Source organism: Epinephelus lanceolatus, chromosome 1 (genome assembly GCF_041903045.1).
Source record: "Epinephelus lanceolatus isolate andai-2023 chromosome 1, ASM4190304v1, whole genome shotgun sequence".
In the NCBI taxonomy this organism is placed as follows: Eukaryota; Metazoa; Chordata; class Actinopteri; order Perciformes; family Serranidae; genus Epinephelus; species Epinephelus lanceolatus.
The window spans coordinates 52,486,181-52,510,343 of NC_135734.1; the positions used below are offsets into that span (position 1 = coordinate 52,486,181).

The 24,163-nt window shown below is 43.6% G+C and overlaps 1 protein-coding gene across 2 annotated transcripts in view; it reads left to right on the forward strand.

Moving 5' to 3' along the window:
• The window catches only part of grm7 (glutamate metabotropic receptor 7), a 427,000-nt gene that overhangs the window by 245,105 nt on the left and 157,732 nt on the right, over positions 1 to 24,163 (forward strand). For both annotated transcript variants that reach the window (XM_033626794.2, XM_033626793.2), the window contains exon 5: positions 3,222 to 3,359. In XM_033626794.2, the coding sequence (XP_033482685.1) occupies positions 3,222 to 3,359 (138 nt within the window). The remainder of the gene's footprint in view (positions 1 to 3,221; positions 3,360 to 24,163) is intronic.

A 24,163-nucleotide genomic window follows, 5' to 3' on the forward strand; every position in this document is an offset into this window, starting at 1 on the left:
TGTTGTGACGATGTGAGTGATGGAGTGCAGGAGCTGTCAGCAGAGACAGAAATGAATCTGACTTGATTGCTGATGCTTTATTTTTTGAAATATGATCTATTTATTCAGACTGAAGTGATTTGATGAGGAGTGGGTTTAAACTGTTCATTATCCGTTCAGCTCTGATGAAACTCCTGCTCCTGTCCTGTCAATATGATCCTCACAGAACCAGTCAGTCAGTCTGCTCGCTGTAACAGCAAATATTTACTCAGTTATTTTATCTGTTGTATCACCTTCATTTAACGGATCAATCGGTGAATGAAATCACTGTCAGCTGAGCTCAGGTGAGGAGCACAGAAACAGGAAGTGAGTTGAGTAAAGGAGGAGGAGCTAAAGTCCAAAACCAACATGCTGTATGAGGTCAGAATATTTTTCTCTTCAGCAGAAACATTTCCTGATGGTTTGTGTTATTGTTCACTGGCGCATGGTAAATATGCTCTGATTGTGTTGTTCATGTGCTAACTGGCTACCTAGCATCAAGAAGCTCTGTGACGTGCTGCTCTGTGACGTGCTGCTCAGTGACGTGCTGCTCTGTGACGTGCTGCTCAGTGACGTGCTGCTCTGTGACGTGCTGCTTTGTGACGTGTTGCTCTGTGACGTGCTGCTCAGTGACGTGCTGCTCAGTGACGTGCTGCTCTGTGACGTGCTGCTCTGTGACGTGTTGCTCTGTGACGTGCTGCTCTGTGACGTGCTGCTTTGTGACGTGCTGCTCTGTGACGTGCTGCTCAGTGACGTGTTGCTCAGTGACGTGCTGCTCTGTGACGTGCTGCTTTGTGACGTGCTGCTCTGTGACGTGTTGCTCTGTGACGTGCTGCTTTGTGACGTGCTGCTTTGTGACGTGCTGCTCTGTGACGTGCTGCTCTGTGACGTGCTGCTCTGTGACGTGCTGCTCTGTGACGTGCTGCTCAGTGACGTGCTGCTCTGTGACGTGCTGCTTTGTGACGTGCTGCTCTGTGACGTGCTGCTCAGTGACGTGCTGCTCTGTGACGTGCTGCTTTGTGACGTGCTGCTCAGTGACGTGCTGCTCAGTGACGTGCTGCTCTGTGACGTGCTGCTCAGTGACGTGCTGCTCTGTGACGTGCTGCTCTGTGACGTGCTGCTTTGTGACGTGCTGCTCTGTGACGTGCTGCTCTGTGACGTGCTGCTTTGTGACGTGTTGCTCTGTGACGTGTTGCTCTGTGACGTGCTGCTCTGTGACGTGCTGCTTTGTGACGTGTTGCTCAGTGACGTGCTGCTCAGTGACGTGCTGCTCTGTGACGTGCTGCTCAGTGACGTGTTGCTCTGTGACGTGCTGCTCTGTGACGTGCTGCTCTGTGACGTGCTGCTTTGTGACGTGCTGCTCTGTGACGTGCTGCTCTGTGACGTGCTGCTTTGTGACGTGTTGCTCTGTGACGTGTTGCTCTGTGACGTGCTGCTCTGTGACGTGCTGCTCTGTGACGTGCTGCTCAGTGACGTGCTGCTTTGTGACGTGCTGCTCAGTGACGTGCTGCTCTGTGACGTGCTGCTCTGTGACGTGTTGCTCTGTGACGTGCTGCTCAGTGACGTGCTGCTCTGTGACGTGCTGCTCTGTGACGTGCTGCTCTGTGACGTGCTGCTCTGTGACGTGCTGCTTTGTGACGTGTTGCTCTGTGACGTGCTGCTCTGTGACGTGCTGCTCTGTGACGTGCTGCTCTGTGACGTGTTGCTCTGTGACGTGCTGCTCTGTGACGTGTTGCTCTGTGACGTGCTGCTCAGTGACGTGCTGCTCTGTGACGTGCTGCTCAGTGACGTGTTGCTCTGTGACGTGTTGCTCTGTGACGTGCTGCTCTGTGACGTGCTGCTCTGTGACGTGCTGCTCTGTGACGTGCTGCTCTGTGACGTGTTGCTCTGTGACGTGCTGCTCTGTGACGTGCTGCTCTGTGACGTGCTGCTTTGTGACGTGTTGCTCTGTGACGTGCTGCTCTGTGACGTGCTGCTCTGTGACGTGCTGCTCTGTGACGTGCTGCTTTGTGACGTGTTGCTCTGTGACGTGCTGCTCTGTGACGTGCTGCTCTGTGACGTGCTGCTTTGTGACGTGTTGCTCTGTGACGTGCTGCTCTGTGACGTGCTGCTCTGTGACGTGCTGCTCTGCGACATGTTGCTCTGTGACGTGCTGCTCTGTGCAATGATCACGAAAATGAATCTGCTGATGTGGTTGTTGTATTTCAAGGGAACAGTGATGTGATAACAAAAGTAAAGTTGTCACCAGATGTTTAGTTTTTGGGGGGTAACTGTGATAATATCACTGACATGTTATTAGTAATTAGTTCCACTACTCGTTACTTGTAAAGAATATCATGACTGCAACACGTTGCTGCTCAACACTGCCTGTTATTTTGCCTGAAATCACATATTTTGAAGCCATATTAAAAACTGTTCTTTTGGCCGAGCCCTACTGTTGGCTGCTTCTGACTGGCGCCCTCGTGTTTGCTGCTCTTTTTGTTTTTTTTTTATTGAAACAATAATAATTGCGGACAAAAGACAAAGAGACGATGTGAAACACTGCAGCACACAGTTGGTGTTCATCTGGATTCAAACTGATGTGTTGTTCTGACATCATTTTATAATTTGTTTTGTTTGTTCCAGGTTGAATGATTTTATTTTCTGTTGCCTCTGACCTGTTTTAAAGTCTGCATGTTGTCATAGTTACCGATAATCTCTTAATGGACTTATGTGATTAGAAACCTACACACCACCTTCTACATCTCTGAGCCCTTTGTGATCGGCGCAGAGAGCTTATTATGTGTGTGGAGCTATTTCTGGTTTTATTCATTCCTGTGGAGTCTTCGTGTCCTGCCAGACATCTTGTGACCAACACTTCCTGTTGTCTTCCTGTGTGTTTGGGCAGCGACACACAAGGCGATGTTCACCAGTGAGAACGTCCAGAAGAGAAGAATCTTGGCCGTCGTCATTTATCTGATGATGTTTCCGTTGTGTCTGTTGAAGAGCTGAACTCGTCCATCAGAGGACGTCAGATGAACGACATGAAAACGGAGCAAATCAACACTTGTACATTAAGAAACATCTTATCTGTTGTGTCTGTTCACACTCGAGTGCTGCTGTCACACTCTGCTCTGGCCTGACTCTGGCTGTTAAACAGTCCTAATGAACAAGGCTCTTCTTGTTGTGTTGACCTGTTGTTTGTTTGTTTGTTTGTCTTTCAGGGTTCGATGCGTACTTCATGTCGCGGACTCTGGAGAACAACAGGAGGAACGTGTGGTTTGCTGAGTACTGGGAGGAGAACTTCAACTGCAAACTGATGAGCTCGTCAAAGAAGGACGAGAGCAGCAGGAAGTGCACAGGTCAGTGTGTGTGTGTGTGTGTGTGTGTGTGTGTGGTGATAAAATAACGTGTGGACGGACGGACGTCTTTACCTCGGCTCCTCGGCCTGTGAGGGTTGTGATGAACAGACAGATGCATCACTGACCCTGCGTCCTGTCCTCCTCAATCACTGTTTTAGGTGAATTTTTTACAGACGCCTCTCTAAGTGTCGTCTGATCGTTCAGCTCGTCAGAGTCCGCACGCACATCTGGACCTCACTCCTGTAACCTTTAACTAAAATGCCCATGCAAGGCAGACCCAAGGTGAACTGAAAGCTGTTCTTGAACCACTCTGAGCACGTGCACACACACATGGTCTCTATTGAAAGGTAACACTCAGTGTAAGTGCTGTTGGCATGTCAGTTTGACCAGTGTTAGGGGTAATAGATTACAGTAATATATCATGTGTTAGCAGTAGTGGAGTAATATAACTTGATACCAACAGGATTTCAGGTGACATTGTTACATGTGCAGTGTCATGTAATAAGTCATCAGCTGAGATAACTGTTTTCATTTTTCATTCATCCACAGCGCTTCACTTTGCAGGGTGCCAACAGAAAAATATCATCCAAAGGTTTTGTGATGTCATCACAGACTACATTATAGAAAGAAGTCTGTGATCGGCACATCTGGGTGATGCAGTACCCGCAACATCTACAACATATCCCGTTCTGCTTTTGCATTTTATGCAGTGATAATTTTGTTGACAAAAACTTTGATGAAAATGTTTGTTCAGCAACCTTTTTTCCACGACGAAGATGAGACGACGACGAGCTAAAAATAGATCCTGATAATAAAAACTAAGATGAAATGTATGTTTCATTTTTGTTGAAGAGACGTGATATAAATGTTAGTGAGGGACTATCGAACATTGACCGCTGAGAACAGTTCTGCTTGTAATGATCTTCAGATGCCTGATGAGCGACAGGCTGGTAAACTCCAGTAAATAGTCTGCACCAGGATGTTTGGGTTGGTGCGAGTTGTGAGCTGTAATTCAGCAGTAAATAATCAGCCGTGTGTGTCTGACTGTGGATGGTGGAGCTGCTGAATGGATTTGCGGAGTTTGTTAGTTGCAGTGGTGGCTGTTAGCACTTAGCTGTTAGCAGCTAGCAGTTAGCTGTTAGCACTTAGCGTCATCCAAATTCAAAGCAGACAGCAGTATCACAGAAAATAAACATTTTACACATATTTTTCTGAGGTTGCGTCGAGACGCTTTAAAAAAACAAAAGGTAAAACGATGAACTGAATGTGTGATTATGAGTGAAAAACTAATCAACAGACAGAAATCTCTGTTTTATATTAAAGGAATTTTTGAAAATCAGAATTAATAAGTGAGATGAGATTTTCCCTCAGGATAATAAAAGAACCATCTTTTTATTAAAAAATCCAATGTTTGAAGACTCTGAGGAAAAAACAGCGTCAGGACATTTCTGCTTTTGAATATAAGATTAAACAAAGAAAAGATTAAACTGCATTTCTACATTTATCCTGAGCACCATCAGTTTGTGTATCTGTAAGAGCCTGAGAAGAGCTTGTTTAATGATGTGTGGCCTGTTTTACAGTACTTACATAAAGTCTTGGGAACGGGGTGAAACATGATGGAACATCTGTGTGAACGCTGGAGTTTGTTGGTTTTAAACTGGCTGCCGGCTGATGAGCGCTCCATGTTAACAGAGTCAAGGCAAATTTATTTATAAAGCACATTCAAAAACAACCCAAGCTGACCAAAGTGCTGTACCTACAGTTAAAAATGAATAAAAGAGATACACGTGAAGTGAAATAATGAACAGAACAAAAACAGCAACCAACATAGATCAACACATAGGCACCATCAGGAGGACTCTAAAGCTTTGGTAAACAGGAACGTTTTTAGCTTTGATTTAAAAGAGTCGATGGAGGGGACAAGTCTGACAGAGGGGGGGGTGCTGTTCCAGAGTGTGGGCGCTGCGATCGCAAAGGCACGGTCACCCCTGAGTTTGAAATAAGTGCGTGGAACAGTTAAAGCCCTAGGTTAGCCGAGCTGAGGGGTCTGGAGGTGGAGTGAGGGGTTAAAAGTTGCAGCGTTTTGTACCAGTTGTAAACGGGAGAGAGATGACTGATTAATTCCAGTGTAAAGAGAGTTGCAGTAGTCCAAACAGGTGGGAATGAAAGCATGGATGACTTTTTCTAGGTCCTTGAAAATGAGGAATGGTTTGATTTTTGCGATGGTGTGAAGTTGGAAAAACGTGAGCATTCAGTCCTCCAGCAGAGAACAAAACGAGCGCTCCTCTGATTTCCAACAGCAGGAGAGAGACGGAGGTGGAGATGATTCCTTCAGACTGACCTCAGGTGGAGGCAGAGCCAATATCACAGCTCTAATGAACTCTATTTATCACACATTGACTTGTTGCATACACTCGGTGTGCTCTGGTGCAGGCTGCTGGGAAGGTATCGCTGCATTGGTGTTAGAACAGAAGCTCACACGTCTCTGCGGGCTACAGTCAATAACTCACAGCAATCAGTGGCCCGATATGAAAGTGTGGACCTTCACCACTAATGAACCTCTTCTATTAAGAGTATGGATTGAAACCACTAATGAACATATTACCTCGTCTTCTTCTTCACACACGTCTCCTCCTCCTCCTCTCTTCCTCCCAGGCTGATTATTGATACTTATCTGACTGATATTTCATGACATGAAACGGTGCAGCGCCTCATTTGTCGTCACTGTAACTCTTTGTTCTCTCGTCTCTGCCGTGACTTCCCTCCCTTCACACATTATAATTCAAACCACAGAGACACTGGGATCATCTGTGCCCCCTCCAACTAAACCTTCAATTACATAATGAACGCGCCTTCTGTGCCCTTTCAGGATGATTGACTCGCTCTGTTCCCTCCGAGCAGCAGGCGTGGAGACAAGACACACCAGCAGACAGCTTTATTCTCTCAAACTCCCCTAATGACTCAGACACGCAGAGATTCACCAAAACTGATGGATATTAAAGGTGCTCAGAGGAGGTCAGGGTTTCTTTGAACCATCAGCACAAAGGAATGATCAGTATTTTCCTCTGTTTGCAAAGAAATTAGAAACTAGAAGGGTAATACTTGTACCGTCACGTCTCAGTATTCTTTTAAGCTTTTTAGTGATGAGATCTGGAAGGCGGGTTCGACCCAGAGCCACCTCTCTGCTGCAGAGTGCAGCGTTCTGCTGGGTACAAGTTAGAGTCCAAAACTGAGACACAAAACTTGTCTTGCATTTCTTTTTGATTGTTTCACTTTTCTCTGCAGCTGTTCTCTCCCCTTGTGGTTGCTTTGCATCTCTTGTTGAATGATTTGCGTCTCTTTGTAGCCATGCTTTAGTCTTTAGATGGTCAGTTTGTGTCTTTGTGGTTTTCATCATTCCATCATTTATTTTTTTGCATGTCTTTATCTTGAGTATTTTGGTAGTTGTCTTGCGTCTCTCTGGGCTCAGTTTGCATCTCACTGTGGTCATTTACCGTCTCTTTGTAGCTTTGTGTCTCTGTCAGCGACTGCAGGTGAGGCACTTCTCACAGCTGCCGCTGAACAGTGTTCATACTTGAGATGAGGAGAGGCTGCAGTATGGAGGGAAACAAGTCGATGTTGGGGGTAAAACGTGGATCTGCCTGCTGTCAGCTGAGCTGTGTGATTTTCACTGAAGTCAGTATTGTTTTGTATGATGACATCACGTCGTCATTAAATGTCCCTGTTAGATTTTTGCTGTTTGTATCTGATATCAGAGTTTTGACCTCTCGACTGGAGGCCAGAACAGACCTTTGATGTGTGTGAGTGTGGCAGCTCGTTATGGACAGACACCAATCAGTGTTTTGGCGTTTCACACATGAATAAAACATGCAGCTGTCTGTGTGGCGGCGCGGCATCTCAGCAGTGAGCTCTGTCGCTCCACAGAAGGAAGGTTCACATCTCTGCCCTCATTGTATCTGTGTGGAGATGATAATGAATCAACACGCTCAGCTTCAGTGTGAGTCCTCACAAACAGATGAGGACACACAGTTTACTGCCCACAGTGACAAACACACCGCTGGAGTCATTTAACTGGACTTCTGTCTCATAGTAATGAACCTGTGTGTGTGTGTGTGTGTGTGTGTGTGTGTGTGTGGGCTCCTCTGAGCTCTACAGACCTGTGTGAGGTGTCATGGTGCTCAGGCTGACAGCGTCACGGTTAAACTGCCAGTAGCTGATTGGTTGCCACGTCATGTAGTGTTGAGGACGAGCTCACCATCTGTTGTAACATCTTCAACCATGTCTCCTAAATGTTGTGTCTATAAACAACTAATCTGCACTAGGAAATATAGTTTTACTTATTTGTCAGCAGGAAATCTGAAAAACTCGCTGAGCAGATTTAAATGTGATGTTGAGAACGGTCAGCCTGTGGACAAACACTGAGTCATTTCACAGAGACAGCTGCGACTTCAGGCTGATTATAAAACACTTTACAAAACCAGAAAGCCCAAACTGAACTCAGATCCACAAGTGTTGTTTCTAAAATGTTGGTAAATCACATTCTGACAGATGTTGATTCTGCACCTGTCAGTAACGTGTTCAGTATAAACTAATCTGATTTGTGTTTAGGCTTGGAACTCGTTAGGATTTTAACGATTCCGATTCCTCTTACCGATTCCTACATTATATTCATTATACTTGCTATACTTAAACAAGTATATAATAAACACAAATGCAATCATACAAATACAAAAACTTTATTCTAACTGTTGCACAGTACAATTAGATGAAAATACACATTTGTGTGTGGTGTGTATTTCAGATTTAGAGCTTGTATCATCTCCCTGAGAATATATAACAACAGAAAGTGATTCTCTGATTTCTACAGTAACACTATTACCTCAAATTAACCACAGCAATGTAATAAAAAATACTTATATGCACTCATGCTTGGGCACTGTTATTTACGTGACAACACCTGAACACAACACACACACACACACACACTGGCTGTTTGTTTCTCCCTCTCCCCTCGCTGGAAGCATCGGACCTCCCGCCGCCCGCTCCCGTCTCAAACACGGAGGTCTCCCTCTCCGCTGAGCACCCGGCGCACGCCCGGCCTGTTAAACAGCCTGTAACCATGACAACTGTGTGACACAAACTCAGTGCTTTAGTGATTAAATAATGTCGGGCTCAGTCGGGTTCGGACAGAAATATGCAGCCCGTGCCGCACTCTAATAGAAATACACGTGACGTTTTTTTTTGTTTGTTTTTTTTTTTTACAATCTAGGAACCGTTTGCAGGAACCTTTACTCCAAATGTGATGGAACCGGTTCCAAAAAAGAACCGGATCCGGATCCCAACCCTCAGGTGCCCCAAAACTACATTCATTTAAAAATGTGTTAAAAGCTTTTTAATATTGAGATCTGAACGACGTAGTTCAGCCCAGCGGCGACTGACTGACTCTTGCAGAGTGACGTGTTCTGCTCTTCACAAGTTAAGACTGAAAGACACAAAACTTTTCTCATCTCTTTGTCTCTTTTTAGTTGTTCTGAGTTTCTCTGAGGCTGTTTTGAGTCTCTTTGTCGTCATTTAGCTCTGATCGGGGATTCTGAAGCCCTGTTTCCACCGAGCTGTACAGTTCAGTTCAGTTCGGTTCAGTCGCTTTGTTTCTGTCTCCACAGTGAAAGTTGTGGATGGTCCCAACAGAAGCGTTCCTTAGCGTCCCCATGTTTGGTCCCCCCTCTGTTGGGGTACCTAGCACACAGATCTGGTACTAAAAGGTGGAGCTAGAAACCCTGCAGTCTGATTGGTCAGTAGAGGACGCTCACTCTGGTTTTATGTAACCTCTGTTCATACATCAGTAAACTACAACTATAAAATGAAAGAGAAAAAAATAACTTCATTCACTGGGCCGACTGCCGGCAACTTTTAAGGTGGAACGTTAACTTGTAATGTTACTCAATGCATGAGTTGATGACGTGAATCCATCAGCACACCTTAAATTTCACTGTGACAACTTTGACCATCACTTTAGTTTTTATATGACACACACTTTTAGTAATGACTTTAAAAATATAGATTAATTTGGAGCGGATTATGTGAAGGTCATATATTCTAATCCTCACTTCCTGTGGGCTACAGCAACACTAAACCCCTGAGCTTGCCTGAGAAGGACTAAATGCACAAAGCTGCTATTTTTAAATATCCCATGGAGAGAGACTCTCACTGTCTGCATTTGATGCCCTGGGAATGAGAACAGGTTTTAGTTTCACACCGCAGCATAATGGGTAAACTAACAGGGTCAGTAGTTTACAGTCGTCACATCTGGATGGCAGCCGTGTTGTCCTGTATCAGTGGTGACAAACCAGGTGGATGTTCAGCACCGTCACCTGACAGCATGCAGGTCCTGGATCAGGGTTGTCTGACAGAGACTGTCTGTGTGCAGACACACACACACATGCACACACACACACAGTGCTGAAACATGCTTTTTAGGAGAATTTAGGCGCACACACACTGTGACTGTGTGAGTCTGAGTGTGTTGAACACCCTGCCTCTCCCCCAGTGCATGCTGGGATAATCCCCGGCCCCGTGCGACCCTGAACAGGATGAATGGACGGACGTGTCCCACCTTAAAAACAGCCCACATGCTTTTACAGGCGCTGTAGAAAATAAACATGACAGCTTCAACAATGCTGTTTTATGTGAGGCGGCGAGTGTGTGGCCACACATCAGCGTCATGCCCGTAATCTGACTCCAGAACAGTCCATCAGCTCTTACTGCTGTAATAAAGCTGCCACATGCTGCTGCATTAGGACGCTGGCTTCTGGTGGCTACTTTACAATCAGCCATTAGTCACGGCCGCTGGCTTTATGGAGCCTGATTGCTGCGTTGTTATCCATTTGAAAAGATGAGAGTAATTATATTTGCCAGTATGATGATATGTGTGTTGTACTGTATGATTGTGTTTGTTACATCAGATGTCAGGGATTAAATACCTCAAACACACAGTATATGACTCCAGTGATCCAGGACAGAGTCTGATTTATAAAATATGTGGTAAACCAGGATGTAGTCTGCACCCACCTACTCACATTCAAGACAGCAGCAGCACTTTGCTGTAACAACCCTCCTGTTTAATATTTATAATCAGTGCATAAACATGTAATAACTGGTTTATTACACACTGTAATGTGGCTGTACGCAGATATAAATGTTTATTGATGTGTTAACGACTTTAACTCCTCCGCTCACATAAACAGACGCTGCTGTAGAAACAGTTACTGAATGAATGCACATTTAGTATAAAATGTCTTCAGAGGAGACGTTCTGATAAAAAGTGCACATTTCTAAAAACTCTAAAATAAAGAGCTGCATACGACACATTATGGTGTGATATGAACCATTTAGTTTAGGTTTTTATTCTGTTTATGGAACGTAAAGTGTTCATGACATGCAACAGTCTCAAAATACTCCATGAAGTAAAAATAAATACATAAGTATTAACAGTTAAATGTACTTATAAAGGTGCTCATTATGCAGAGTCCTTCTCTACTCACAGTTTAATATCCTGATTTCACCAACACATGTACACAACACGTGTAAGAGCATTTTAATGTTGTATTTCTTCAGTTCAGAGCCAATGTGAGACACTTTGTTTCCTGCTTGGTGGATGAGTAGTGTAATACTGCATCATACCATACGAGCATGTGCTTATAGACTCTGTGCATACTGTTCATGTAAATATGAATTACTAGCTAAAGGTGTTGAAACACGTAGTGAGGTAAAAAAACATAAATTAGCAAGAAATTAAAATAATCAAGTAAATTACAATCAAGTAATTAATCAAGTAAATTACAGGAGCACTTCACCTGCAGCCTCATCATTTGTTTGTCAGTTACTCACCACGTCTTATGGTTTTCTCTCGTGGCTCCAAATAAACGAAGAATCCAAAGTCAATAAGCTCTAATTAAATGTTAAAAATTAAATTTCATCATATTTGCATCAAGTAGCAGGAGGGACGATGATGGACTATGCTCCAGTGTCAGTAGATGGAAAATAAATTTCTCGAGTTTATTAAACTCGTTTTTTGGTTGATGAAAAAATAAATGAATAGAAAATTGCTAAATCACTGGAAATTCTCACCAAAGTACTTTTTGAATTACGTTTTTAAATGCTTATTAGTCCATTTCTTACACACACGGGACATGTTGTAAAGAGCTAATCAGGAAATTATCTTTACATTTAACTCATGATGTTGTCATTTATCGTTTATTGTTATTTTCTGTATAATGTTAGTTTAGTTCTTTCATCTGCTTTTTTCCTTTTTGTTTGTCATTGTCTGTTTTTCTCCTGAAGTTGAGGAGAGGTCTGTTTGTGTCAGCCTGAGGCTTCTGGACCTCTCCTGACACATTTATAATTTCTTATTCATTACTATTTGGATTTTATGCAGTTTGTGCAGAAAAAAACAAGCAAAACTTTTGATGAATTAAAGTGAACAGAGACGACGTGTAACAGCAGCAAAACTATATCAAAACATCAGTTTACAAACTCTCACACAACTCATGCAGCATAATCCAATCTCATTCATCCAGTCACATGATCAGGACTTCAGACACATGACTTTAATGTAAAACATTAGAAATTAAAACCCGTCAGTACAAACTGTCTCAGGCACAGCTGAGTAACCTGCCTCAGACATTTGAAGCTCATGAGCTTGAGCGTGCTCAGTGTGGTCTACTCATAGGTGGAAGTGGGGTTTTTTTTGTAAGTTACTTCAATTTATGAAGAATGTTTGCCCAACCAGGTCTCTCTCCGAAGTCGTTGACAAATACATGATACATGATACGCAGCCGGTCACCATTATTGTTCAACAGCACCTGGCAGCGTTGGGGGGAAACACACTGGGACAACTACAAAAGTTAAGGTGGCAGAAGTCCAAGTAGGGCGGACTGGAGGGGTGGTGGATGGGTCCAACAACCACCAACTGTTCACTTCCTGTGAGACTGTAAAGCTGAACCCTTTCCTAAACCCAACCATGTATTTGTTGTTGAGGGAAAAAAAGATCAGCTGGTGGTGTTGTACTGACGTAGTGCTTTTATTTTGAAAGAGACTGTATGCAAACTGTACATTTCCTGTGAAAACAGAAGTGTATTTTGAAAACAGACAATGCATGTAACAGGCTGAAGTTGACACGGCGTCCCAGAACGTCAACAACCAACACACCCAGGGTACCTTGGACGTCATATGTGGACGTGGAAAGTCCATGACCAAACGTGGACATGTGACGAGGTCACAGTGAGGATGATGATGGTTTGCTGTATTTGGATTTTTCGTTAACGCGGAGGCTCGAGAGTTAAACAGAGTTTTCTTAATGAATTCAGTGTTTCACACGGTGAGTAACAGAAACACAAACGGTCATGTCGTGTTTAAGTTCAGTAAATGAACTGAAAATAACTACGATGTAGAAAGTCAAAGACAATCAGAGTTAATGTGTCATTCAGTATCTAAAAGCCAATTAATCTTGGTGTGCAGCTCTAAATGGAGACAGTGCACAGCAGGGTGGTCACCCCTCCGGCACTGCAGGCAGCAGCATCCAGTCTCCATGGTGACCTGTTTTTTTTTTTTTTTTGTTATTTTTACTGATGCCTCCAAACATGATTTCACTGCAACAACTGGGGCAATTATTTGTGTTAATAACCCATTTACCCAAAGTGCGTAGGAGAGGGGGAGGGGGCTGAAATAAATGTGACATCTGGTTGAAACAATCTCAGTCTGCAGCCTCTGACTTCGTCTGCAGCGGCATGTTTGTTCTATACATGTAGAGAAGACATGAATAGCTTCATCCAACAGGAAATTAAACCTCAAACGCCTCCAGTGAAGCTGTGATCAGTCCTTACTGCACTGTATGCTGATACAGTCTCTGAATATGAGGCTGAATTCAACTTGATCTCATTTCTCTCCCTGATGTGTACATTTGTTGGTGAGCACAGTAACTCTGTGACACCTCAACAAGAATCACATACCACACATAACGTAGCACAGTGACGTCATTATGAGCATATAACATGATGATACAGGAGACAGAAACCTTAACTTGCTGCTGCAAAAGAACAAATGTTTTAACTGCTATAGTTTTTATTTTATATTTATTTAAACAGAATTAAACAAACAACGATCTGCACCGACCAGTGCAGGGCAATACTGGCATGATTAAAGTGAAATATGACGTTTGCACAGCACATAAGGTAAAGTGAGGTCATGATGTGATGATGGAGAACACAGACGCCTTAGCTGTCTGCAGCCAAATGAATTAGTGGTCTAACTGTTGTGTTTCTTATTTTACATGGATACATACAGGATTATGTGAACAGTGATCTCCTGCAGCCATGATGAGGAAATTATCAGGGAAATACTTTGATTATTACGGCAGAATGTTCCAAGAGCACGGCACATAAGACGATGACACGATGAGGACAGAAGCCTTTTCTTTCTGCTGCTCAAAGAAGACGTGTTACAGCTATTGTGGTTCTTATTGTTTATTTAGATTTATTTTATTTATAACAACACACACGTTAATCAACATTTCTGTGAATGTGTTAGCCAGCTGGCTCATTTTCAACTGCAGTCCTATGGCCAGATTTGAAACCAATAAATGGATAAAAATATCAGAGGACAGAGACGGCGTGGAAACATAGAGATGGAGCAGGAGCCATGAAAGTCAGCAAGCAACAGCTGAGCATCAGAACAATACAATAACACAAAACAACAACAACAACAACAAACTGCATGTCAGCACAAAGTGAAAACAGATAAAACACAAGAGTCATTATGTTCAGTCAGATGTATTAAAAACAAGCCATGTGACTGACAGTCGGCCATGCTGCTAATAAAATAGACATTTGATAGATGCACGTGCAGAGCTGAGTGTCTGGCAGTGTGCAGTGACATAAAGCAGGTTATTGATTAGAAATGTCCAAAGACCAGAGCTTTAGTTTGACGCTGATTTTAGATCAGTTTAAAGAGAATCATGCAAACAATGATCTCCAGCAGCCGTCTGCAGGTGGTCTGCTGTTAAAGGGTTAATGTGCTCCTCCACACTGTGAACACAGTTAACAGAGCAAACCATCAGATACTCTTCCTCACTGTCTTCATCTGAGCTGTGTTGGTAACCAGACGCTGCATTTCTTTGGTAATGGCTTGGCTTTGGTATCAGCTCCTGATCAGAGACCAGGTTCAGGTTCAGGTTCAGGAACTCGTCTTCAGAGTACAGATGCACCGATCCGGCCTTTTCAGTTCTGATCCCGATGCTGTGGCTTTGAGTATCAGCTGATACCCGATACAGATCCGATACCATGGTTGAGCTAAACAGCTATATACCTCTACAGGTAGAACAGAAAAGACTAGAAGCATCAGGCATCGATGGCTACACAGTTCTTTCCTAAGATAAAATGAAACCAGATGAAACAGATTAATGCAATGATGAACAAAAATAAACAACTGTGCAGCACACACAGCAGATTCTCTCCTTCGCTCCATGACGTGTGATGTAGCTCACGTAGCAATAGATGTAAAGGAAAAGGATAGCCTCAGGTACAGGTTGCCTTTTCTGATACCTGATCCGTCTATTTTAATGATATCGGGGCCGATATTGGATCCAGATATCAGATCGGTGCACCTCTACTTCAGAGCGGGAAAACAGAGGAAACAAAAGCCGAAGCAGAGAGCGAGGATCCAGCTGAAGTCGCAGGTGGTTCAGCTCCTGCAGTAGAGGAGACCTAAGCGCCTGTAGTCAGTGTGTGAGGACTGTTTCCACACAACAGTATCCGGGGGCAGCAACAAGGTGTCAGGATAACATTATGCTCCATGAGCCTTTGAAGGCTGCAGCCCACATTAAATGATGCCAATGGGGTCCGATGGGCGTCCTGTTTAGTGTGAGTGAGAGCCAGATATGAGCAGGTCACAGAGAGCAGAGAGGGACTGAGGGACTCCTGTTTATGAGATAACATAAAGCTCTGGGTCCCTTTGCCGCAGGCCAGGAAACAGAGAGGGCTTAGAGACTATAGCAGGGGCCTCCGGAGGCCTCCTAAAGACAGATAGGAAGACTGCGATCAGCGTGTGGCAGCAGATAGCAGAGTAATAATTACTGCTGTCAGTGCAGAGCTGAGCTGAGAACAGCCTGCTCCCCTCACACTTTAACTAAAACTGCTCCTAACAATGTCACGGCGCGCGGCCCTCACAGGTCAGGAGGAGCCGATCTTCTAAGCAGATGGTGTGGCTGTTATTAAGGATAACACTTAGTGCTGAGAGCAGAACATCTGCTGCTGCTGCTGCTGCTGCTGCTGCACATCTCTGGATATATATAGGACGTCCAGGTTATTTATTCTCGGCTTTGTCAGTCACCAGGAAGAGTTTGATTTGATCTGTTTTCACCACAGGCGTGTCTTCAGAGGAGAGTCATATTATTGGATTACAGGAGAGTATTCAGGTTACGCTGATGCTCCGAGGCTCAGGAACATATGAAGTGCATCATCCTGAGCTGATGTGAAGTCACGGTGGGATATATAGAGTTACCTGTGACGCTGCTGCACAGCATTTAAAGAAGTCATGTGTGGTGATGTCAGGGCCGCATTAAGGCCAAAACACGCACATATGGTTTTACAACAGAAATTATTTTGTGGCGAAGAAGTGCTTCAACAAAAAAATCAATCAATAAAAAAATCTGTGTATGCAGAAATAAATAAAAAGTCTTTTGATTCATCATCAAACGCTGCGATCAGATCACTGGATAAAAACCTGACACACATGATGCTGTGAAAGAGGAAACATCAAGAGCTCAGCGGCTCACCATCGGCCCTGTGTGGACAGACTGCTCCGTCTTTAGTGGCCCCTGATTGGCCCCTGATTGGGCCCTGATTGGCCCCTGATTGGCCTTTGACTGACAGCTTGTGAAACTGGTGTCATGATGCAGTAAATGTTGGTAAATGGACCTGCACTTGTATAGATCCTTTCTAGTCATCCGACCACTCAAAGCGCTTCTTACACTACGAGTCACACACACATTCACACACTGGTGGCCGAGGCGACCACACAAGGTGCCACCTGCTGCTCACTTTTTTTAACGCAGCAATGGAACAGCCATATGGAGCAATTTGGGCTTCAGTGTCTTGCTCAAGGACACTTTCACATGTGGACTGAACGTTGAACCGCTGGTCTTTCAATTAGTGGACGATCCGCTCGACCTTTTGAGCCACAGCCACCCCGGCTGGATCTTACCAGGGGCGCACGACATTTCCAGTCACCTTTCCACCAGCTCTGCTAAATTTGTTTTTAAGTCTGAGTGGTGCTTTTTGTGGTTGAGGTTGGACATCATCATCCTCACTGTGACCTCGTCACATGTCCACGTTTGGTCATGGACTTTCCACGTCCACATATGACGTCCAAGGTACCCTGGGTGTGTTGGTTGTTGACGTTCTGGGACGCCGTGTCAACTTCAGCCTGTTACATGCATTGTCTGTTTTCAAAATACACTTCTGTTTTCACAGGAAATGTACAGTTTGCATACAGTCTCTTTCAAAATAAAAGCACTACGTCAGTACAACACCACCAACTGATGTTTTTTTCCTTCAACAACACACACACATGGTTGGGTTTAGGAAAAAAGAACAGGGTTCAGATACAGTCTCACAGGAAGTGAACACCTGCCTCCTGGGGGAAAGTCAGTGGCTGCGAGTCACTAATGGCGAAGAGGAAACTGGTCGACCAGTATGCAGCATCAGTTTCTGACAGGATATCAGGACCTGTTAGCCTGGAAATCCAGACTGAAATCTAGAAAGATTTACAGTCTGGCCCTCACCGATACACCCTTCCTACCCAAGGGGTGGCATTAACCGAGGCATTTGTTTCCACTGAGGGAAATGGTTTCAGCTTACAGAGACAGACAGGAGGTCTGCGTCACTGTGACGTGGAGTTACATCTCTGGGGAGGTGCACGTCAGGCTACAGCGTAGGGTACGGCGTAGTCTCTCCATCGATTTGATACAGAAATATCATCCTGCTGAACCATCTGTAAACATGAAACATTATAGAGCAGCAGCCTACAGTGTCTGCAGAGGCAAAAGGACTAAATGACAGTGAACCAGTTGAGAAGACTGACAGCATCACTTTTCACTGAGTTGATCCTTGTGTATCTTCAGATAATCAATGATTGATTGATCAGTAACTGCCTCTGCAGGATTTTCTGGACACATTTTCTCCAGTGTTAAATGCTGACTCACATGTGAGGCACCACTGCAGTGAGGTGGCTTGTTTACGACCTAAATCATCTTTAATATGAGACATAAACATATTGTCTTATATCCAGGTTTATATGACTGATTGAGAGCGTGAAGGTTTGATGACTGTTTGTTTGTGTTGGTTCATAAAGAGGTTCCTGTGATGGCGGGACGTGAAGCTCACAGAGCAGATGAAGATATTACAGGAGGACAGGAGTATAAATACTTTGTGATAAAACATGAGCACAGTGATAATATTCAGTGTTGGAGTGTGTCAGCTGGTGCTCCCTGTTGGAGCTGTGATTTGTAGCGCTAACGGCCTCCTGATGTCGTGCTATTAGCTGCCAGGCTAGCTCTGCTGCTCCTCCGCCTGTAATGAGATTATTTGGGAGCGGTATTGATAGCATGTCTCTTTCTGTGTTTCACTCATCCTCAGCCAAACTGCCTCTTCCATTTTATTTCCTCTCATTATTTATGTATGAGACAGCACACCAAAGACAAATAAAGAACACAACAAACGCTGAGCAGCGCTTCGACTCTGCCTCCTGATTTATTTCTTTTTTTTGTTTTTCATTAGGTGTTCGGCTCATCCTGCGCTCCTCCAGAGGCCATTTTCATTCCACCTGTGTGATGGAGGGTGAAAGTTTTGAGTGAAGTTGAATTGAATGTAAATGCAGGTTGTTTCACTGCCACATCATCCCAGCCTCCTTCAATGTGAAGTTTTTCTATAGCAAACAATTCACTATCAAAACAGTCATCTGGGTTTATTCAGTAGAAATGATCAGAAACTTTCAGGCAGGTTATTTTTTGATGTTCCTTCTATCCACTGCTCTCTGCCTGCACCCTGCACTTAAAAATGCCTCACGCTTTGACTGTGAGCAGGTTATTATCGGTCATATTTTATGCATGCAGTAAATAAAGTATTTCTACTTCTCTGGCTACTGCGACTCCAACAGCTGAGGATGAGCTCAGAGTCAAACTACACCAAGGAAAATGATTTATTAAGCAGCAGCTCAGTCACCAGAAAGAAACGTAGGCATTTTTATTTTCTGTTGCATTTGCATGTTTTATACACATGTAATCAGGAGGTGGAGGGGACAGTGGCTGGCGTGACACCTGGGCGAGACACCTGCCAAGCTGCACACTGTTCAACACCAACAAGTTTTTAGGGACCTGTCGCTGGTTTTCCAGCAGCTTTCTAGTTCCAAACGCATGCGTTTTTAGGGACCTGTCGCTGTTTTTCCAGCAGCTTTTTGGCACCCAAATGTGCGTATTTTTTAAAGACCTGTTGCTTTTTTTTCAGCGACTTCCTACTGCCCAAACACTGATGTTTTTTAGAGACCAGTTGCAGTTTATCCAGTGGCTTTTTCGTACCTAAATGTTCATTTTTAGGGACCTGATGCCGTTTTCTAGCAGCTTTGAAGCATCTACTTGTGCTTGTTTTAAAGCCCAGTTGCTGTTTTTCCAGCGACTTATTAGTTCCAAAGATGCGTATTTGTCGCTGTGTTTCCAGCAGCTTTTTGGCGCCCAAACATGCCTGTTTACAGGGACCTGTCATTTTTCCATTAGCATTTTAGCGCCCAAATGTGCATATTTGTTTGGGAATCATTGCTGTTTTTCAAGCAGCTTTTAAGCCATAGAAAGCAGCAGTTTTTAGTGTTACATTCCAGCGGTGGGTGTTTTATGCCAAAACATGATCTTTGTAGTTAGTAAGTTAGTTTGTGCCTGAACATAAACACTTGTTAACCACTGGTTTGTTAAGTTTCAAGGTATCTGCTACATTTAATTTGATTAATGTTTTATTTAAGAAGTGACAGTGGACATGAATCCACATTCAAATAAATGTAAATGTGCCCGAGTTGGCAGAAGAAGCTAGTTTTCATCAGCAGTCTCTTTGCCTGATGTTACTAAGTGTCCCAGAATAATCAGAATATTACAATATGTACCGTAGTTAAAAACATCCAACACAAGGAGGTAAGAAGACACAGTGTGAATGTAGTCGTTTTTAATGAGATAAAAGTATCTTAGCATCAGTGTCCACATTGTTTGTTCTCAGTAAATCATTTTTTAACATTACACATAAATAAGTAAGAGGACTCTCTAACTGATGGTGGTTCTGATTTTCATTGGTGAGATGCTCTGAAGAAAACACATCTTTGCTAGATGCAGATTATCTGAGTGAGACTGTGCGCTCACCCCGAGCTGCAACTCTTGCAACTCTGTTCACTGTAGATTTAAATGGATGTAAGCGAACAGAGGAGGAGGAGCTAACCCTGCATAACCTTATACTAACATCCAAATGTAACGTGTCCATGTAGAAATGTACAATACCACCATTTCTCCTGCCGACTGGGTTGTTTGATTCTCAGAATGTGGATTTTATCCTCGCTTCATTCCTGTGCATCCTTTACATAATGCACAATAGTTCCTCTGGATAAAAGCTGTTAAACTCACATCTGTCACAAACATCACATTGAACCTGCTGTGCAGTGAACACGTTTTCACGTCACATCTGCACCTGAAGAACAGAAGCAGAAGCTGCAGAGAATCTGCTCGGCTGTGTGTTTGACCTCATTCCATTTATACCAGCCTTCACGTGTCTCTGCACACGCCGTGCTGCCATGTATATCTCTGCTGCTCAGGCGAACAGATCCCACTCTCTCACACAATGCTGCCATTGTTAGGAGCGTTAACAGAGCCATGTGACGGTGCTACAGTATGTTCCTGAGTCCTTCACGGTGTGCTTCATTTCAGAGCGAATCCTGGAGAACCTGCAGCTGTGACAGTGAGAGACAGTGTGTGTGTGTGTGTGTGAGATACACATGTGATGCAGGTCAAGCATCTGTTCAAATGATACAAACATAAGAGCTTCAGTGTGTTGGTAGCACACCAAGTAAAAGCTCAGATACACTGCTGTTTTTTTTTTTGTTTTGTTTTTTTTACAGTTTGTTGGTTTCAACATGAAGTTGTAACGTGATGACTGATCGAAGTGTTCCCTGCGTCTCAGAAATGTTCCTCCCTCGTGGGATTTTGTGCACTTGCATTAAACGAGAGACTGTAAACAGAGAAACACTGAAATAAACATATAGTGCGATTGTTCTGGAGGCTAAACTGCTTCTTCCTGCCTTTAGTTTGCAGCTTGGAGCTACAGAGTCCTTTTCATGTTGTGGTGCAAACAAGCTCTGAAAATACACCACACAAGTAAAATAACTCCGTCACCACCAGCTGAGGGAATAAATGGTGTCTGTAAGATTAATCCGCTATAATTGGAGCTTTCTCTGACCTTAGATTCTGAGATGGAAACTCTCCCCTGATTGCGGCAGAGAACTAATCTGAATAACAACATTCTGTCTGAGACACAATAATTGGGAAGTAAGTTCTGTGCAGTCTTGATTTACATGGCTGCATCTGCCGGCACATGAAACTACATGAGGACAAATAATGCAGTTTACATATAATTTACTCAGGATGCATGACGGCGACAGGCGGAGAGACGGCGCTTCATTACACGACGCTCACAGTACATGGTTAGTGAAAGATTTAGGCATTTTGCTGAAATAGTGAGCCTTTCCTAGCATTTTATCACAGTCAGCTCACCTGGCGCCTGATGGGTTGATATCTAATGTGTTCATATATATAGATATACATTGTCAGTGTGAGAGAAGTTGGAGGTCCAGAGGACTCTGAAGTCACTGAGAGCTGCTCACAGTCAGTTGGCTGCTGCAGGTGAGGAGCCTCACAGTGTCAGCCATCTGTAAGATAACAATGAAAATTAGATTTTAAAAGCATATTTTTGATGGCAGTGAATTAATAAGTGCTACGTGTCGTATCCAGTCGCACCAGAGATCACAGTTTGTGCGTCTCTGCACGACTCTGTGACTCTGGACAAATGCAGTTTGCAGCACTTAAAGGATTTAAACAGTCTGTCAGAATTATTCATTAAACCATAATTAATTCAGTTTAAGCCTCAATGAAGTGCTGATTAATACTAATGTAGTGATGTTTGATAATGCACACAGAATGAGCACCGGCTGAATCATTTGGATTTGTTTGGTACAGACTGTCACAGTTTGGTTTCTGTCCATCTGTGTGAGGTTTAATGACACATTAGCAGCAGCTCAGCTGTTACAGCTGCAGAAACATTTTCTTTATCAACTCACTTACAGGTCCATTGTGAAGGACTTAAAGGATATACTGACAGATATGGAATATAATAATATTCATAACTATGATTCCATTAATCCCATCTCCACCAAACCCTTTCAGTCCAGCACCTTTGGAACCAACAGTAACCTTCAGACATGGTACCTAGACCCTCCGTCTGTTCAGACAGTCGGTGTCGGGATCAGTTCATGTGTTGTCTTGACAGAGTTACTGACAGAATCCAGTTTTGTCACTTAAAATGTGACGACGCTGACGTCCATCCCTCAGAAATATTTATATTGTTCCATCTCAGACGACTCAGAATATTCTGGAGGAGAGTGTCTCCTTCTCTGTGTTTATGAGATGAGCAGAGGTTAAACTGGGATTTGTTTGTTTGGAGGAGTCAGGTGTGTGTGTGTGTGTGGGGGGGGGGGGGGGTCACATCCATAATTCAGCTCATATGTGTTTATTCCAGAAATATCCATAGTTTATTCAGTGAGACAGTGAGATGCATAGTTGACAGTGTCAGTTAATGAGATCCCAGCTGAGGCTGAACTCTCTACAACACCACATATTTGTCTGCACACACACCCGCCCACATAATTATCGTTATTTTGTCACATATTAAGTTTTAGTTAAAAGCTTAAGACGAGTTGAAGATTTGCTGTCCCTGATGTTCTCTCAGCTGACAGAGGAGCAGCTCATTGGCCTGTGTGACTGGTGTCAGTACACACAACACTGACTGTTATCTACTGTACATGTAAAGTGTCCGCAGACCTGCAGGAATGGCATGAAGTACATTTTTTAGACCATGGAGTGAGAGCAAAGACTGGAGTCATATCCTCAGCTGAAGAAAACTGAATATAAAATACATTAAAATGAAAAATAAATTAGCCCAGTATCCCTCAGAGTTTCTGTCATATTGGTTGATTCTGTGTTTCAGTGAGAACAGTTGATGCAAATGAAGTAGTGTCTTCTACATGTAGAGAGCGTGGATGTTTAAATGAGAGCTGGATGCTGCATCCCGTCCAAAGATGGCGCACGATTTACTGCTATGAAAGTTGCTCACTGGGCGCAAACAGTGAAAAAATGTCTTTTGTTTTTGCTACTCAATAATCATTCACACACACTCACACACTGATGGATCAGCCATCAGGATCAAACTGGGGTTCAGTATCTTGCCCGAGGATATTTCAGCGCACGGACTGTAGGAGCCAGGGATTAAACCGCTGAGCCACAGCTTCCCAAAAATTGTCATATTGACATTTAAGGCATGTTGACTGATTGATAGATTTACATCAATTGATGCATTGAGTAACGTGCAAGAAATCATTCCACCCTTAAAGTAGCTGTAGCAGACAGAGCCCTGAGGAACCCCGCAGGAGATTTTAGATCCAGAGAATGAGAAATTACACACATTGATTAAAAATGTTGTGTTGGCAAGAGAGAAGATAAGCCAGAGAATAAAGTTCATCCAACTTTCATTTGAGTAAATGTGTGTCATGGTCCCGTGTAGGTCATTTAAAACCTCAGGTTCATTTATTTAAAAAAAAGATAACTTTATAAATGAAAGGGGGAGCAGCTGAGGGAAACCAAACCGCTCAAGGACTTTTGCTTCAAGTGGTTTTGAGATTTGTCAAAATACAAAAATCCTACGAGGTGAAGGGTTGAGGTTTGTTTTTTATGGAGTGCTTACACAACTTCTTCCTTTCAAAAGTGTGATAAGTGTCGTGACTGACTTGTTGAGAGAAGGGAGGAAAGTTGTGCATGGAGTCCAGTGGGGAAATTATTGATGGAACAAGTTGTCAGTTCTTCATGAGAAACAGAGAGAGATGATCCAGGTTAGCGATATTAAAAAACAAAGACGTCCCACTCATTCTTAGTTTAGCTCACCTCGTACAGACTGATGAAGTCTGTGAGAGCGACACATCACTCATGTCACCGTGAGCTGAAACAGGCTGAGTGGGCGGTGAGTGGTGACTGTCAGTCATTTGGAGCAGGAAAACAATGAGGAGCCGTTTGTTTCACCGAGTGTCGACTCAAAGTTCTGATTTTTATTTCAGCAACACAATATGGGAAATATTCAGCTTCACTGAGTGACATCAGAGAGTCTACAGGAGTCACTGAACCTGTGTGTGTGTGTGTGTGTGTGTGTGAAGGAGAGAGCATGTTAAAGAGGAGGACGGCAGACACAATGAAAAGATATTGCATGAGAGCGACGGGAGCAGAGTCAGAGCGATGAAGAGATACTGTAGCATGAAAGCAAATGACGACTGCAGAAAAGGACAGAGACACACAAGGAAGTTAATGGAGTGGATCAAAAACTCCCAGCAGCCTTTGCTGCTCTCTCTTTCACATGCACACATGATTATAATGAACTCATATATTTGCTCCACTGCTGCTGCTG